This window comes from Limulus polyphemus, unplaced genomic scaffold (assembly GCF_000517525.1).
Source record: "Limulus polyphemus unplaced genomic scaffold, Limulus_polyphemus-2.1.2 Scaffold4795, whole genome shotgun sequence".
Taxonomy (NCBI): Eukaryota; Metazoa; Arthropoda; class Merostomata; order Xiphosura; family Limulidae; genus Limulus; species Limulus polyphemus.
The window spans coordinates 49278-67642 of NW_013670405.1; the positions used below are offsets into that span (position 1 = coordinate 49278).

General features: G+C 31.1%; 1 protein-coding gene across 2 annotated transcripts in view; it reads left to right on the top strand.

Moving 5' to 3' along the window:
• Nucleotides 1–17587, top strand: part of LOC111088936 (gastrula zinc finger protein XlCGF26.1-like) — a 32393-nt gene extending 14806 nt beyond the window's left edge. For both annotated transcript variants that reach the window (XM_022400307.1, XM_022400308.1), the window contains exons 4-5: nt 4851–5031; nt 15353–17587. In XM_022400307.1, the coding sequence (XP_022256015.1) occupies nt 4851–5031; nt 15353–16887 (1716 nt within the window). In that variant the 3' untranslated portion in view covers nt 16888–17587. The remainder of the gene's footprint in view (nt 1–4850; nt 5032–15352) is intronic.
• The last annotated feature ends 778 nt before the right edge of the window (nt 17588–18365 follow it).

Below are 18365 nucleotides of genomic sequence, written 5' to 3' on the forward strand. Positions count from 1 at the left end.
GATCATATACCATGCTAAATAACTGTGACATTGAGGCTCTTCCTACTGTGGACCTGATGTACAATTGCAGATGCCATCAGGTGTTGGTTGATCGACGCTGTTAATGTGTTCTCTATGCTTTCCAAATATTCGGGTCATATTACACCCACTGTTGAGATGGGTGTTCTGCAGGACTGCTTGTAGGTATACCTCATAGTCTTTTGCTTCATGAACATGTTCATCCCAGACCTTACACTCGTGGAACTAACATGAGTTAAGCAGACAGGGATCACTGCCCATCTCTGATGATCCATAGTGTTTGATACTCGTCCTTCTGCAGACCTGATGTAGAATTCTAGGATCCTTTTCATAAACGTATAGTTACAGGTAATTTAGAAATCATTAAAGATAAAGAATTGCAAACAATATTGAAAAAAAAAGGAATTTAATTTAGAATTAAAAAAAACTAAAAAAATGTGAAATATTGAAAGATCTGGAAAAATATTGATAATTATATTATAAAAATAAGTAAAAAAAACCTACTATCCTCCATGTTTCTCTTTTTGAATGGAAACTGTATTTCATGAATTACATTAAATATCATTTAAGAAATTTAAACCTTGCTCCATATATAATTGATACTTTTCATGTTTCCAAAAATAAAATACAGAAGGTGCAAGAACAATTTATTATCACCCCTATTGATAAGGCAGGTTGCAACTTCGGGTTTTATTTGTAAAAAACTGTATGCTCAAATTCTAGTTAAAGAAATTAACAGCACAAGTACATTTAGCAAAAGTGCTTTAAATAAAACAATATTATTACTAATATAAAGGCCATAAAAAAATGGAATGTACATGTAGACTCTCCTTCTTCTCATCTGCCATTTTTATATGCATTTCCTAAATTGCATAAAAATTCCATTAAATTCAGATTTATAACAAATCCTTTAAACACAGTTATTAAATCTGTTTCAATTGTTCTTAATAATATTCTGGATGTTGTGTATGAAAAAATAAAAACACTATGTTTAAATAATACAAATGAATACTGTTGGAATATTAAGAACAACATTCCAGTTTTGGAATGCTTAAATAATTTAAATGTTTCAAATACAGCCAGTTTTGTTTCCACTTATGATTTTTCTACTTTATATACTAAAACAGACTTAAAGGATTTGATAAAAGTGTTTAATTAGCTGATCGATGATTTTATAGACACAGAAATAAATATTCATAAGTATAAATTTACTAAAATTCAATGTAAAAACATTCTTCATTTCTGTGTGTATAATAGTTATATTACTTTTAATGAACAGTTATATAAACAAACTGTGGGGATTCCAATGGGAGCTAACTTTTCTTCAAATATGGCCAATTTATATTTGTTTTTTTGGATATCAAATTAGTAAATGGTAAACCACAACTAAATATTTTTGATAAGAGAAGAGCATTTAATTTTCCCATCCTTGGTCTGCCCACCCCTAATAGTGTAGTTCCTCGTATGATGCTGAAAGGTGTCATTACATTTCAATTAAAAAAATTTTTAACCATTTGTAATAACAGCACATTTTTTATGGATAATGTTATATTGTTCATAACTAAATGAGAAAATAATGGATCTAAATACTGACAAATAAACAAGTTTTTTGCATATTTTTATAATAAATTTCAAAATATTTTATTAGATAAATATTCAATGAAGAAAAAACTTTTTTTGTCACTAGAGGTAGTTAGCTAGGGACTGGAAAGACTAACTTCAAGTAGCTGGGCTTGTCTCAGCTATCCCGTGCTATTTTTTGAAAAGTCATTTTTAAAAAAGGGTGGAGTTTGGGAGTAACATGTAGTAGAATTATTAGGGTGGTATTTATTCTACTTTAAGCATTTTTAGAGGAGGATAGTAAGCATTGTTTAATAGAAATATATATATATATATATATTTCTTTTAGTGGCTTGATTTTATCTTATTTCTACTTTTAACTTTATTACATCTTTTTAAGGGTAACTGGCTGTGGGTGAATTTTCCACAATTGCTGACTGGTTTCTCATCTGCTTTTTGGATTTTGTCTGATAGATGGGACATCCCCAACGCTTTTGGGTGCTATTACCACAGGCAATCTCCATTATGACTTTTGGATAATGACTGGAAAGTGCAAAGTTTTTTGTTTTTTTTTTAAATAGAGTTTTGAATTTATATATATAAATTGCAGTTTGTCCCTCCGATTGAGGCACCCCCCTTCCTACTGTCCGCCGGATATCAGTTCCTGAGGATCGGGTGTTGGTAGAAGTCAGACCAACCACATAAGACCTCACGTGTTTGGATGGTTTCCTTCCGTGGACTGGATGGTGAATTCCCAGTGCTGACAGGTTTTGGACTGGAGATGAATACTCACCTAGGTCCTCCACCTTCCTACAATCCGGCGGCTGTCGATTCCTGATGGACCTGGTGTTGGTTGTATTGGAGATGCTTGCCTGTGGAAATGGATTCTTCGTACAGAAGCTCCTCTTTCCTGCCAGTACCCATTCTTGAGGAACTGACATACAATTCCAGATTCCACCAGTACTTGGTTGAGATCAAACCCTCCTTTACACGGTCTCTTGCACCCTAGCCACACTACACTGAGGGGTCCCATTATTTATGTGATTTTTCTTATGGTTTCTCATTTGTCTCCACCCTTTTGGCAACACATTACTAGTGGGCAAAGAGTATACCTGGTTCAAAAGTGGTATGGTCTCCCATAGGTGTTTTGTTTTTAGTTTTTTTCTCACACCCTATGGTTTATTCGTTTGGGGTGCTTCCTGAAGGGGGATCATCTTCTCACTGGCCCTTCACCTGTTTTATGTGTGATTCTAGCTTTTTTTGTGAGAGGAAGCAAGATATCAAACTGCAACTGTATTTCTGATAGATACGTACCTCCTCTCACATTTCCCACCTGTCCTCCCCACTTCTGGTGTGGTTTGGTATGATCTGACTAATCTTGAAGTGGTTAACAGCTGCAAGATTAGAGAGGGTAGTGGTTACGATAGGGGTAGCATCACACTCCAATTGGTGGAGAGTTGCTGCAGATATCTCAGATTAACATACGTAATGGTAAGTGAGAGTATTAAGGCTAGTGGCAAGCAAAAATTTGAGCTAATAGAGGGCAGTATAAGTCAAGAAAACTTTTTGTGAGAGGAGGTAAGTTTCTATTGGAAATACATTTTCAGTTTAAAAATATTTTAACATTTGAGATGTGTAGCTGTATACTTTCTTGTCAATTTAAGGAAAACTCACAAGTCATTTTATCACCGTTTTCCCTTACTGTCAATTTATTTACTTTGAAGTTCCTGTGTCCCATGAACTTCTATTCATAGCCTCAACAATTATGAAAACTTTAGCCATGAACATTACAGATTAAATGAAGCAGTGTAAACGACATGTGAGATAAACTTGAAACAATCTTATTTTGGGGTATATTTATTTGACTTTTGACACTATATATTTAGATGATCCCTATATTAGGCTATAGTTTAAGTTTCCCAAGTAGTGTCTAGACATATTGAAAACTGAAATGCTTTCAACCTGCCTATCATAACATTGATGCAAAGTTATCGAAATATTGCTGATAAATACAACTGTTACTGCAACCATTGATGCCCTAACACACTAAGCATTATATTACAATGGTAGTTCTTTTTGTATGGTGCTTTATGATTGAATCAAGCTGTACATAAGTTGGTGGCATATGTAATTTAATCTGCCAATGGTGCACAGTACTGCAACATCAACTAAACAATGCTTATTTGACCAATGAGTAGGCAAAATGACCTTGATAAGTGAATGTTTTATGCAGTATATTGTAATACAGTTACAAATATCATAATATATTGCAATACAAAATTTGTGGCAATGCCCATCCTATTACCTAGCCTGCTTAAGTGGAGCTCATTTCTACTGTATAATTAACCCTTTTTCTGAAAACTATTCCACAAGTCAAACTAGCTCTCTTATTACTGAAAGATCATCATGGATATACTTAGAGCAACAAGAGAGCTAGTTGGACCAGTGGAATAAAGGAATTACTTAATAGGATCCAAGGATTAAATGAAAGATCATCATGGATATACTTAAATTTAATCCTTGGATCCTATTAAGTAATTCCTTTATTCCACTGGTCCAACTAGCTTTCTTGTTGCTCTAAGTATATCCATGATGATCTTTCATTTAATCCTTGGATCCTATTAAGTAATTCCTTTATTCCACTGGTCCAACTAGCTCTCTTGTTGCTCTAAGTATATCCATGATGATCTTTCATTTAATCCTTGGATCCTATTAAGTAATTCCTTTATTCCACTGGTCCAACTAGCTCTCTTGTTGCTCTAAGCATATTCTCAATACTTTTTCATTTAATCTTTGGATTGTATTAAGTAATTCATTCCTGTATCTAAACTGAAGGAGCACCTCCACAATGTGATAAGAAAAAGAACAACTTGTGAAGAAGTTAAGATAAAAAAATCTGAAAACAATCATTTTTTTCTTGATGGACGTATAAGACTATAATTTGTATTTAAAAAAGTCATTCATCTTAGAAGTTTGGAAAGGTAAGAGCAGTTTTAAGTTCATATCTAGTTGAAAGTCCATATGATGTTAGCCTTTCATCAACTTCTTAGAATGTTTCAAATATATTCTGAAAATGACCCAGAATGCAGGAAATGACTTCCAGTTTGTTTGTTTTTTTTTGTTTTTTGGGGGGGGCTTGCATTAAAGCTTCAAAAATTGGTTTCCACTTTTTCTCTCATCTATGAGGAATATTACAATATTTGTGTATTTGTTGAATTATTTGTAAGCATTAGACTTTCTTTGTTACTAATCTTTTTAATGTTTTTTTTCAGAACACATTTGCCAGAGTGACCCCTGAGAAACATGGTGACTCACAACAAGATAGCATAATTTCCAAGTTCAGTGAGAGTGATGATGACATGAATAGTTTAAAGGATCATATTATGAGTGTGAAAAAAGAGAACAAATTTCAAGAAGAGTTTCAACTTGTCTCTTTGTTAGAAGGAATATCTGGTAAGTACAAATATCTCCTCACAAACTATTCATACACACTGATCAAAAATATATAGTTTTCACTGAGTAAAGTCTTAATAAAAATTTAAAATTTATAGAAACTCATAAAAGCCACCAACTGCATACTGAGGGAAACTGTACTTGTTTGATCATATTACCTTGTATGTAAAACATGATACAGACAGTACTAGTTAAACATATACATTTATGTTGTAAAACACACTATGCTACCAGTAAAAAATCAGTTCAGTTCTTTTATATGAAAACAAGCCATATAACAATGATAGCTTCAGAGCTTATTTTCTATCCAAATTTGTTTTGGGCCAGCTGTTGTATTAGGTATTATAATATACCGAGACATTAGAAGGTTCACATCTGTTGAAATAAATAATTATATTGGAAAAAACCCAGTGGTGAGGACTGTAGAGTCAAAGACTGCAGAAAAGAGAATGAAATTATAAAGTTAAAGTAAAGACCATAGAAAAGTGAGAACTAGGAAATTTAATTGATTAACTAATACAATCAGTTACTTATGAGAAGCAGTTACATCGAATAGTGTTTTGTACCCTAACTGATAAATGTCATGAAAATAACTAATTTAAATTAGGGTTTCTGATTATGCCAACTATTCAAGTAATCAAAATATTTTCATTGTTTGCTGTTAAGCAAAAAGCTACATAATGCAGGGGGTGTCTCATGATATGAGGGTCTTGGGTTCAATTTCCATTGCTACTAAACTTGCTTGCCCTGTCTCTGTTGTGGTAAATGTATCAAAGCTATCTGTCACTGTTACTAATTTTGAACTGCTGACTAGAGGTAAGGTAATTGGCTGGTAGCACCCACTGCCAACTCTCTGGCTACTTAAGCATTAAATAAAGTTGCTCCTTGTATTGTGTTTTGTTTCTACTTTATAATTGGAGAACTGTATACTTTAATGTTATATAAGCAAGAGTGGATGTAGGAGAGGGGTCCAGACTCCTACATTTTTCTTGACAAATCAGTAAATATTTTTTCATGTTGTATCTGGAGGAGGGGTCCAGGAGGGCCAAGTTTCCCTCCAGCCTTTTTTTTTTTCAGACATGAATAACTATTTTATCCAATACAATATAAGCAAGCATAGATCCATTAGACAGACCCTTTTCCACCCATCTTTCCTTTTTCAGAAATTAATAGTATTATTTAATGTTATATAAGTAGGCACAGATCTAAGGGAGTCCAATGCCCCTCTATTTATTTCAGAAATTAATAAACAGATATCTTTACACTACCTTATATTATCAGAAAGATACATTAAATTCCAATGATTTTATTTGATTGACTATTAATTACTATGAAAGTTTTGAGGTTTTCTGAAATCAAAACAGCTGGAGTCTACAGCAAACCATTTGTATCCTCCACCAATAATTGATTATTTCTAAGATATTACAACAATATGAACTAAAATAATAAACTACACACAACGTTAAAATAAGTATACAATTAAAAACATTTTAATTAAGGTCAATATATGACCACTACAAAAAGTTGATTCTACATGTTTCGACATTGCAACATCATCTTTGGGAGTGAGTTGCAAGACATAATTGTGTCTTATATATATACCTTATTTTTTCTTTGTTAAATAGGTCATATGACCTATGCAAGGTTTACAATTCCCATGTGAACATTTTAGAGGAGGTCACCCCACATTTTTACATAAATATTTGCCGGACCTTCATCTCTAATTTAATAATACGTGAACTTTTTTTATATCTAATTATTTCTAAGGATTCTTGATTAATATTGTTGGCTATAATGCCTTTCAGTTGAGCTAATATTACAGTTTTTTCCCACAATACTGTATTTTGTGTTTCATGTACATACTTTGCTATGGCTGAATCTTAAATTTGTTTATTTTTTACGCATCCTTTATGTTCCTTGATACAATATTTTAAATTATGTTTAGTTTGTACAATATAAATATTTCTACATTCACATTCAGTTTTATAGATTTCTGATTTTGTCCATTAACTGTATGTTATCTTTTGTATTACCTAAATTTTGCTTTATCTTATTAATTAGGTTAAATACAGGATAAAATATTTGTTGTTTTCTTAACACTTTAAATGAATTATTAGTTAAACCTGGAATATATGGCAAAATTAAAGTTTCCTTTTCAATTTTTTCATAACTAGGTTTTAAAGTGATATTTTGATCAATCATTACCACATTAGTGAATTTGTTGACAGCTCTATCTACAATTAAATCCTCTTTCAGCTTCTACAAATTTCATTAATAATAACTCATTTTTTAAGTGCTCTTGTTTAGTACATATCTTCAAAATTCTGTGAACATAAGTGTAAAATGCAGATATTTTTTGTGATCTAGTATGACATGATTTATGGTGTGGAGGCATAAGAACAGAAAAAAGTTTCCGAAATATAGATGTTTCTAGATTACCTTGTAACTTCTTTTTTATAATACATCTAGAATAGGCAAGCTAATATTTTTCTCAATTTCATAAGTATTATATAATATTTATATTGGACAAATGAAACATAATTTAAAATATTGTATCAAGGAACATAGATGATGCGTAAGAAATAAATAATTTAAAATTCAGCCATAGCAGAACATGTACATGAAACACAACATACAGTATTGTGGGAAAAATCTATGATATTAGCTCAACCAAAAGGCAATATAGCCAATGATAATCGAGAATCCTTAGAAATAATTAGATATAAAAAGATCATGTATTATTAAATAGAGATGAAGGTCCAGAAAATATTTATGCAAAAATGTGGGGTGACATTCTCTAAAATGTTCACACAGGAATTGTAAATCTTTCATAGATCATATGACCTGTTTAACAAAGAAAAAAAAAAGCATATATATAAGACACAATTATGTCTTTCAACTCACTCCTGAAGATGATGTTGCAATGTCGAAACATGTAGAGTCAACTTTTTAGTGGTCATATATTGACCTTAATTAAAATGTTTTCAATTGTGTACCTATTTTAACATTGTATGTTATTTATTATTTTAACATTATACACAAGTGCCAAGAAATAATACTAATGAGTCTAGAAACAGGACCTATAGCAAAGAAGTTTGCAAGACAAAGGAATAAACTAAAAAAATGGATATCTCAACTACAATTCCTGGTGAGATGTTAAAGTAAGTTATTCCAAAATTTATACAAGTGAAATGTAATATCAAAAGTAAAAAAGTGGACTATTGTGTGAAAACAATTAAACAACAGATATTACGCACTACCATTGAAAAGAAAAGATGTGCTAGAGCCAAGCAGGAATTAAGGTATACCAACTACATTTAGAAGCAGGAAAAGAAAATTCTGAAGAACATTGGATGGAATGGGAAAGTTTTACTTGGAACCGGACAATGAGAGACATTGATAAATATAAGTATAAATTAAATCAGAAATATAAAAGTTTGATAAATAAAAAGAAAGATGATAAAAAAATTAAATTAAATAACTTACCTGAAGTTTATAAAAGTTTTAAGGGGGGAATCCTAAAATTGTTAATTAGTCAGATAACTTCTTAATAATTATCAGTTAGATGTATTAAATAAATCTTTAGGGTTTGCTTATAAGCTATCAAGTACTAAAAAGGAAGAATTGATAACAGATATAGAATCTGACTTGGATAACATGAGTGATGATAATATTAAAAACCATGATTAGAACTGAATGTCATAAACTTGTAGGCAGTTTCAACCCTATAATAAAGAAACAGAATATTGATATGAAGGCCATAAAATCGTTAAAACAAAATGAACATATTGTTATTTGTAAAGCAGATAAAGGAGGACAAATTTTAATACTTAATATATGGGACTATTGGAGTTGAAAGCCTATTAGAGAAGGGTATGTATGAAAAACTTAAGCATAATTCTACAAGTAAGTATCATGAGCTAGTAAAAACAAGTGTTTTGCTTGAACAAATGTAGAGAAAAAAAGGTTAGTTCCAGCTAGTTTCATTACTCCAAGATTTTATACACTTACAAAGATACATGAGATTAACAACAGTTTTAGAACAATAGTGTCGAGTATAGGTATATCGTCATATCAAAAATCTCAAAAGTGGTCGTTTTTGAGAAATAAAAATAAATATACAGTTGAAAATGCTTTAGAATTTGTAGAGAAAATTAAAATTTGTAAAATTAAGTATAGATGATTTGTTAGTATTGTTTGATGTAATATAGCTGTTTATAAAAGTTCCAGTAGAAGGTGTTATCAAGTGTTTTGAGAATAAATTGTTAGAAAATAAAATCCCAGCAGTTGAAAGTATAGTTATACTTAACAAAGGTATGTGTGAATGATCCATTTTTTTCAAGTTAACAATAATGTTTATAAACAAAATGAATGGTTAGCTATGGGATTGCCACTTTCACTGTTGTTGTGTGACTAGTATATGGATGTATTTGAAACTAAAGCCATAAATGCTGCCAAATGTAAACCTTATATTTGTATAAGATATGTAGATGAGACATTCTTAGTGTGGAGATATGGTAATAAGGCATTAATTGAGTTTGCGTGCTATTTGAATAGTACAGAACCATCTATACAGTTTACTTCTGAAATTGAGAAAAATAATAGCTTGCCTTTACTAGATGTATTAGTAAAAAGGAATTTACAAGGTAATCTAGAAACATCTATTTTCGGAAACTTTTTTCTGTTCTTATGCCTCCACACCATGAATCATGTCATACTAGATTAGAAAAAATCTGTATTTTACACTTATGTTCACAGAATTTTGAAGATATGTACAGAAATGTACACATCATACACAAGTGCCAAGTATTAATACTTAACAATATGAACCTCAATTAAATATTGCTATGATAAATTTTTGAGCTGTGGCTTTTTCCAGACATTTTACAATGTGTCTAGATATTATAGAGATGTGTTTTTATCAAACGTATTTTTAGGACAACTGCAGCTCTTATAACATAGACTTGTTACAGGATCAATTTTTACAGAAGTCAGAATTCTCGTGAGAAAGATGTTTTTTTATTACTGATGTCTAGAATAATTAACAATTCAAGTGGTACGACTTATATGGCCAACAATGATTAATCCAAATTACCATATTATAGTGGAAATTTCTTCTTTCATATAGAAAATACTGAAAATTTGGTTACAGTGTTACACGACTAACTTTTAAAAACTTAACTTGTATCATACCATCATTATAAAAATGAGACATTACTGCACCTAGTTTTAGAGATGTTAACATTATCATTTGTCAACACAATTATACTACATTATCTGAATAGACTTTCTTGTTTCAATCTTGTTTATTTCTTAATTATCTGCAAACTTTGTATAATAATGTTATAACTATCAAAAGTTTTATTTTACAACGTAAATTAATGTTATTCTAGTTTTTATATTGTGTGTTTCTAATTAAGCACAAAGCTACACAATGGGCTATCTGTGCTCTGCCCATCACAGATATCAAAACCCGGTTTCTAGCATTATAAGTTCGCAGATATACTGCTGAACCACTGGGTTTGACTTTAAATCTAAGCTACTCAAAAACTATCAAAAGATACTAGGTTTTTACTTTGGCTGAGTACTAATTTTCCTAATAAATAAAATCAATTATGATTATTTATTTCCCTTGGTTGGTTACAAAGTGTTTGAGTAACTGTGAAGTTATAGATTAAACACCTAAGGCCCCAACATTGTCATAAACATGCTTAGAGACATGTAAACAAATAGAATTGTCTAAATTAACAAGTCTGGAGAAATGTACACACTGTTGTTGCAACAGCTGACTGATAATTGAATAAATCTTTTATTGTTTCTAAATGTTAAATAATGATGTTGTGTTGCTTGTATGATACATTTTTATGAAAGATGAGGATTAAAAAATTGATTTAGCTATAAATTATTGTGTCAGAAGTCGAAAGACAGTTTCTTCTGACTTTTTGTCTTTCATCACTTGGTAGAAAATTTTTAAGATATAAATTTTAAAGTCAATTTTATATGTTAATTCTAACTATAGTTCAACAATTGCAAGTCGAAAATATTTTAGAAATGATATTTTATTATTTTATGACATTTATTTTGTGTAATTCATGAAGAAAAAATAGTAATATTTTCATGTCTGCACGGTTGCAAAAAGTTTTGCCAGTAAACAAAACAGCTCTCTTGTTGATTTGCATCCCATAGAGTAACTTTATTGTTGTTAATAACCTACCATCCCTCAATTTTCAAGCCTTTTCTTAGTTTTTGTACAGGCCTTGGTTGAAACCTTATTATGTTGCCACATCAAGTGGTTTGATCATTTACCAATAAAATGCAGCTTTAAAAACAGCTATAAAGAAAGTTTAAATATGATTGGATAAAGCAAGAAATTGACTATCGTGTAACATTAGATTAAATATATTGGTTTAAGAGTTTCTTTTTATAGCTTCTATAAATGTTTGGTTCAGTTCCTGAATTGTGAAAGTATTTGTGTGTTAAATTATATCAGTTTTTGAAAGCTATGGAAATTTTATTCAGTGATAAAACATAATATAACTTGAGATAAGGCAAGATTATACAGTTTAGAAACAGTTGAATGGGTAACAGAGAGAACTATTAGAAGTTTAAAAGAATAACATAAGTACATCATCAAGTTGAAGTAGTTTACCTAGACATAGGAATATATGCATATATCTAGTTTGGAACAAAGAAGTCATAGGACTGGAGATTGATTAAGGTTTAAGAAAGTTATATCTTGTTGGTATTTGATTCTTTGTTTAAAGTCATGGTGTTTTTAATTTTTAATAGATATACTATGGTTTTATTGAGTTGTATTGTTTGTAAACATGAAGTTTTTTATTATGTTTACATAATAAAATAAAATATTCATCAAGTCAGGTAAGATTACTGTTTAGTGAGTATGATAAGTGACAACTAACTATTCTGATGATTCAGATCATTATCAAATGTTATGTTTATGTTTATCTAATTGGCTACTTAATTATTTCTAATTGTAATCATGATATGCTCTAGATAAAAACATTATAACCATTATCAGTGATAGCAAAATATCCATTCTTTATTTAATTATCTATTAATTTGATTTACAGAAAATTAATTTGGGATTACTGCATATTTTAAAAGAAACATAATGGTGACCACTTAGTGGTATGTCAAAAATATCTTTGAAAAACATTTGTAGCAAAATATTGTTTTTCGCCAAAAATTATGTTTTTTTGTAAAATGAGCAAATGACAACCTTCAGAACAGTCTATCATATGAAACCAAGATTAGCTAGGATAACAATTTGAATGAAAATGGAAAGATTAATACCATATTCAAATAATGCAATACTTGAAAAAAATTATGAAGCTAGCATACATACACAAACTCATTTTTTGTGCTTGCTGGATTCCGGGATCTAAAGGCCACATAAAAATCAATTAATTAAATGTTAAGTGATTAACAAATACCACTTTATTGCCCAGTTTTAGCTGATGAGTTCTGCTTTTGAATGAAGGATGTTCCAAGCAAGCTGTGGTCTGAAATGCTGCTTTCATACATTTCTTATTAGAAATCTGTAAATGACTAATTAAGAGGAATGTTAATGAGAAAAACTCAGTGAGATGCTGTTTGTTACATTCCTTTACCGTTCTCATTTCACAGTGGTCTCCTTGGGTTTGTTCTGGCACCATCCACTTTACTTTATGAAAACTTCCTTCTGATGAGTACACTAGAACTGCCTGTTGTAGAATAAACACAAGTGTAGAGGAAAGTACAGAAGACTTTCAAAACATCGTCTACAACAGGCAATTGCCACCCATTCTAGTGTACTCATCTTGAATACTCTGTCTAAACAATTTATCAAAGAACTACTTTCTGTTTTGCTCTGGAACTTCACTTTACTCTAGAAATTTCATTTTGATGTTATTACAGGTATATGCACTGTACTGTGAATAATAATTTCAAAGCATGTGATAATACTAAGTGTTGTCCAATAAAAAAGACCTGTTCTAAGACCTTATTCACTCAGTCATATTGACTTTTTCAGTACTATGTGTAATTTGCAAGAAGAATATTCTGTGAAATATCAAGTTACACTTCATTCATAACCTGCTGTTTTCCAGTGTACATAACTATTCCTTCCAAATATACAATAATCTGAAGAAAATGACATGACAGAAACATCATACCATCTATCAACCAATTGTGAAATGAAATGTGACACATGTTTAAAAACCTTGTGTGTAAAAAGCTTTTAGCTACTTTGCAATAATTTTCATCAGATTTCTTGGTGTTAGTTTCAATTTCAAATGATAAGATATTGGGTATAGCATAGTTAGGTGAGAAAGAGACTTGAAAAATTATTTGAGACAAAACTTTGTTCATTGTAAACCTTGTACAATGCTAATTGGCGGGACAGTATAACAAAACTTTTAGAATCAGTTCAGCTTGAGTAATTAATGTCAATGTAAATAATAGTACAAGCTCTATAAGCTAAAAATAAATGTCCAGAAACTGTGAAAGTTAGAAAGATCAGTACTTTAAATATACTGGAATGTAAAGTTCACCATACAGTGGGTGAATGGTGTACTAGAATTAACCAATGTATGTGTTACTTATATTACAAATGACTTAATGTCACACCATTTCCGGGCTCTGTGAATTCCAGTGTGTGTGTGTGTAGATGATTATTTGTATCTATTATTATCATTGCCGTTTAGTGACACCTGGTATAGAATTTGATCTGGTAGAACAGGATAAATTATTCATCACACGTAGTTTTTTTCTTGGAACTTCAATGTGTGTGGTTTTAATGCTCATCTTCAGTTTCTGTTATCTTAAGATTTATTTATAACCTTTGTTATGGATTTGTCTCATTCCTCTTTGGAGGTAAAGCTAACTTAACATACTTTCAGAATTAATGTAGACATTTGATTTAACACATTTTTTTAATTAAGCACCCATTTTCCTTAGTAAATTTCCTACCTCATCCACATGTCGTGCTGTAAATCACTTTTATTTTCTTTACCTTATGAACACAGAAAGGTTCTAATTTTTATCAAGACTGTTTTCAGAATAAGCTTATAACTAAGTCATATCATGCAGTCAGGTTTACTGAAGATTTTTGTAAGTTTTTACACTGTTCTTCTGATGTGTGGTAAACGTGTATATTTCTGATTATTGCAGATGATGGTCTTTTTTTGGTTTTATTCTGTTAAAGAATAGCTTACTGTTCTTCAGATTTTTTCATTCTCTGTAATACCTTTTCTTATTATTGAATCATTATGTTTCTTTTTCTAATATCTAAATGCATCACTATTACATATTTGGAGGTACAGTAGTTATATGATGCAAGTTCAAGAAAGTTATTGCATTGGTCATATTTTTCACTAGCAGAGTACTTGGCATTGCTCGGATGAAAATGGCTTTAACTAATTTAGTTCATTATTTACATGCTCATTTATTGATCTACTGTAAAGCTTCTTTGTACACAATATCTTTATCTTGCTGTCAGGATCAAAGAAAAGAGATTATGAGCAGAGAAGCAAACGAAGGCTCCACGAAGTTTTAAAATTATTTTAACACATAATTGGTCATGGATAGAATGATTAGGAGAAGTCCTTGCCCAGAGAAGAAACGTAAATAATAGCCCTCTTGTTCACACATTACCAAATAAATCAGGCCTTTTCAATTTGAGACCAGTTGGTTGTCCTGTTTGCCATAAATTACTATATTGGTCATTTTGACCTCAATTTGAGGTCTAAAAATGGCCTCTGAGGCCGAGGCAACATAGCCCATGTTACTTCCCACACAAAGTTGTATCTGTACCCCAAGTTTAGTTTGTAGCTTTAAGGATGTGGCCATGCATAAGGAACAGATTCACAGAGAGAGAATGAGCCAATCGAGCTTATATATATATATAGATTTACTCGTTATCAGTCTACTGAATGGAGACCACTGACTGAACTAATGTATTGGGAAGCTGTTGGGTTTGAAAATTTTTTCATATCATGTTATTCATTTACATGTTCTTGAGCCATTGTGTTTCTTTTAAATTTTGTATGTATGATTATTTTGGGTTTAGTGATTTAATGTTAATTCAAGAAAGAAAACTGTTGGTGTTTTATGTCATTAGCAGTCTGTTTGTGTGCTACATTTTCATGGGAACATTCTGAAATGAAACCTGTACATTGACATAAATACATACCTTTCTTTATCATACAAAGGGTACTTTCAATTATTTGAAGGACTTATTTTATCAAAGAATCCCAGAATTTATTTAGAAAGTTGTTAATTGCTATAATTTTTTTTTTTGCCTCCAACCTTTTTATTGTAGATCCAAAGACTCATGTGAACAACCCTTGCAAAAGACAACCTTCTGATTATAATGTTTCCAAACAAGAAATTATGGATACAAAATATGGTGAATCTCAGAGATCAAGCTATGATGATGTGTTTCAGAAAAAATATTCAACAGAAAGTAACTTTAATAAGTGTCAGATTTTCCACAGTGGATATAAACAGTTTTGTTGTGTGTTGTGTGATAAATATTTTAGTAGAAAAAGCGTTTTAGAAAGACATTTTAATATTCATACTAAGAAGAAACCACACAGTTGTTCTGTGTGTGGCAGAGGATTTGGCAGTAAAGATAAACTTGAATTGCATCAGAGGATACATACCAGGGAGAAACAATATAGTTGTGCAATTTGTGACAAAGAATTTAGAAGAAATAGTCACCTAAAAGAACACATGAAGACACACACTGGAGAGAAACCATTTAGTTGTGAAGTTTGTGGCAAAGAATTTGCTAAAAATGGTCACCTAAAAGAACATCTAGTGATTCACTCTGGTGAAAAGCCCTACAATTGTGTTGTGTGTGGCAGAGGATTTGGAAATAATAGTAACCTAAAAAAACATGAAAAGATACATACTGGAGAGAAACCATACAGTTGTATAGAGTGTGGCAAAGAATTTAGACGAAATAATGATCTTAAAAAACATGAGAGGTTACACACTGGAGAGAAACCCTACAGCTGTGTGGTGTGTGGAAAAGAATTTGGAACAAATACTCAGTTAAAAATACATCAAAAGATTCACACTGGGGAGAAACCATACAGTTGTGCTACGTGTGGTAAAGAATTTAGACGAAATAGTGATCTGAAAAATCACGAGAGACTACACACTGGAGAGAAACCCTACAGCTGTGTGGTGTGTGGTAAAAGCTTTGGTACAAATAGTCAACATAATATACATCTGAGAATACATACTGGGGAGAAACCATACAGTTGTGTAGTGTGTGGCAAAGAATTTAGAAGAAATAGTTACCTAAAAGTACACCAGAGGATACATACAGGGGAAAAACCTTATATATGTGTAGTTTGTGGCAAAGATTTTGTAAGTAGTAGTTTGCTAAAAAAGCACGAGAAGATACATAGTGGAGAAAAACAATATAGTTGTGTTGTATGTGGGAATCAGTACAGAAATAATAGTGACCTAAAAATACATGAAAAGATACACACTGGAGAAAAACCATTCAATTGTGTAGTGTGTGGCAAAGGATTTAGAAGTAGTAGCACTAAAAAAAAACATGAGATGATACACACTGGGGAAAAACCATATAGTTGTGTGGTATGTGGTAAAAAATTTGGTACGAGTAGTCAACTAAAAATACACCTAAGGATACACTCTGGAGAGAAACCATACAGTTGTGTAGTGTGTGTTAAAAAGTTTAGAAGAAATAGTCACCTGAAAGCTCATCTATTGATACACACAGGAGAGAAACCCTACAGCTGTTTAGTTTGTGGCAAAGATTTTAGATGTAGTAGTTTGTTAAAAAAACATGTAAAGATTCATATAGGAGAGATTGTATAGCAATCAATATAAAATATATAGTGACCATGCATGAGAAGAAATCATACAGTTCTTGGTTTGTAAAAAGAGAATGTTTACACTTCTTGTGGAAGTATGCTCTATTCCTCATAATGAAAATGATCCATAAAGTTGTGGGAAAGAATTTAGAAGTAATGATAAGGTAAAACAACAATATTTGATCCATTCTCAGGAGAGTAAAGTGGGAATTTTTTAGCAAGTGGTACAGAACTTTGGAGAGAGAAAATTATGGTATAAAACTTGTAACATGTGGCTTATTCAGGGATTTTCTGGTTTTCAGTTAAAATGTATTGATTTAAAGCAGTTCTAAAAGCCAGTTCACTCTAGATACGTGTTGTTGTACTGTAAAAGTTTTTCTACTTTTTATTTTATTTTTTACTCTTAGAATTTAATTCTGCATTTTTTTTTTCAATAATTTCAGTGTGAATCCAAATGTAGTGCATTAATTACTATGGATCACAAAGAACTTAATAGACTCCTGTTACTATATGATTAATTTCACTTCTTGTTTTTTGTTGTATATGATATTGAAGAAAGAAAAATGTCTTGAATATTACATATATGTGTTGCAAAGAAAGTTCCAAGGATTTGACAAATTAATAGTGCTGTGGTTTAATTTCAACCTTGTGAACTATTGTTACTAAGAACTAAGAAATAAATTTGATATGAATTACTGTTTCAAGTTTGGTAATTTAAGACAATCATTATTGGGAAGCATCAGATCACAACCACCCAGACATGCATTATAAACACCTGATATTTCAGATTAATTTAGAACAGGTCACTGGGTAAGTAGATAATATCTAGAGGTTACAGCCTTCACTATGTTGTATGATAACAACCAGTCATGTGGTATCATGCATCATTATGGGTAAATCAGACAATGTCTGTTAGTACAGAATGTGTGATTTGCATCAATTCTACCAGGTTTTTAGCTTGATTATGTTGATAGGAAAAATTTCTAGAGAAATGAAAGCTACTTTCTAATTCACTGCTTGTGTAGAAGGTGACTGCCCAGCATCTATGCAAGTGTGCACTCTTTGTTTCTTTACTTTGCAACAATAATAAAGATAGTGTTTCATCTTATGTCCTAAGTCTAGTTTGTTTATTTTCTTAGCTTAAACTCAGTCATATAGTCAAACTCATATTTACTTTGTAACATTCTTGATTAATCCTCTCATTATAAAGTGGAACTATCTAATACTTGTGGGGAAATCAGTTTCACCTGAGAGTACCACAACCCGATTGGATCAGTACCTTGGACTTTGTTTTTTCTTATCTGTATTAAGGATATTGATATGTGAATAATTAGTACATTGTTGAAGTTTGCTAATGGCATTAAACTTTTATGTATTGAAGATGTTGAGGCATTACAGAATAAATTGAATCAATTGATAATTTAGACAAAGACTTGGCAAATGACTTTTAAGTATGGTAAGTGTAAGGCAATGCATCTGAGT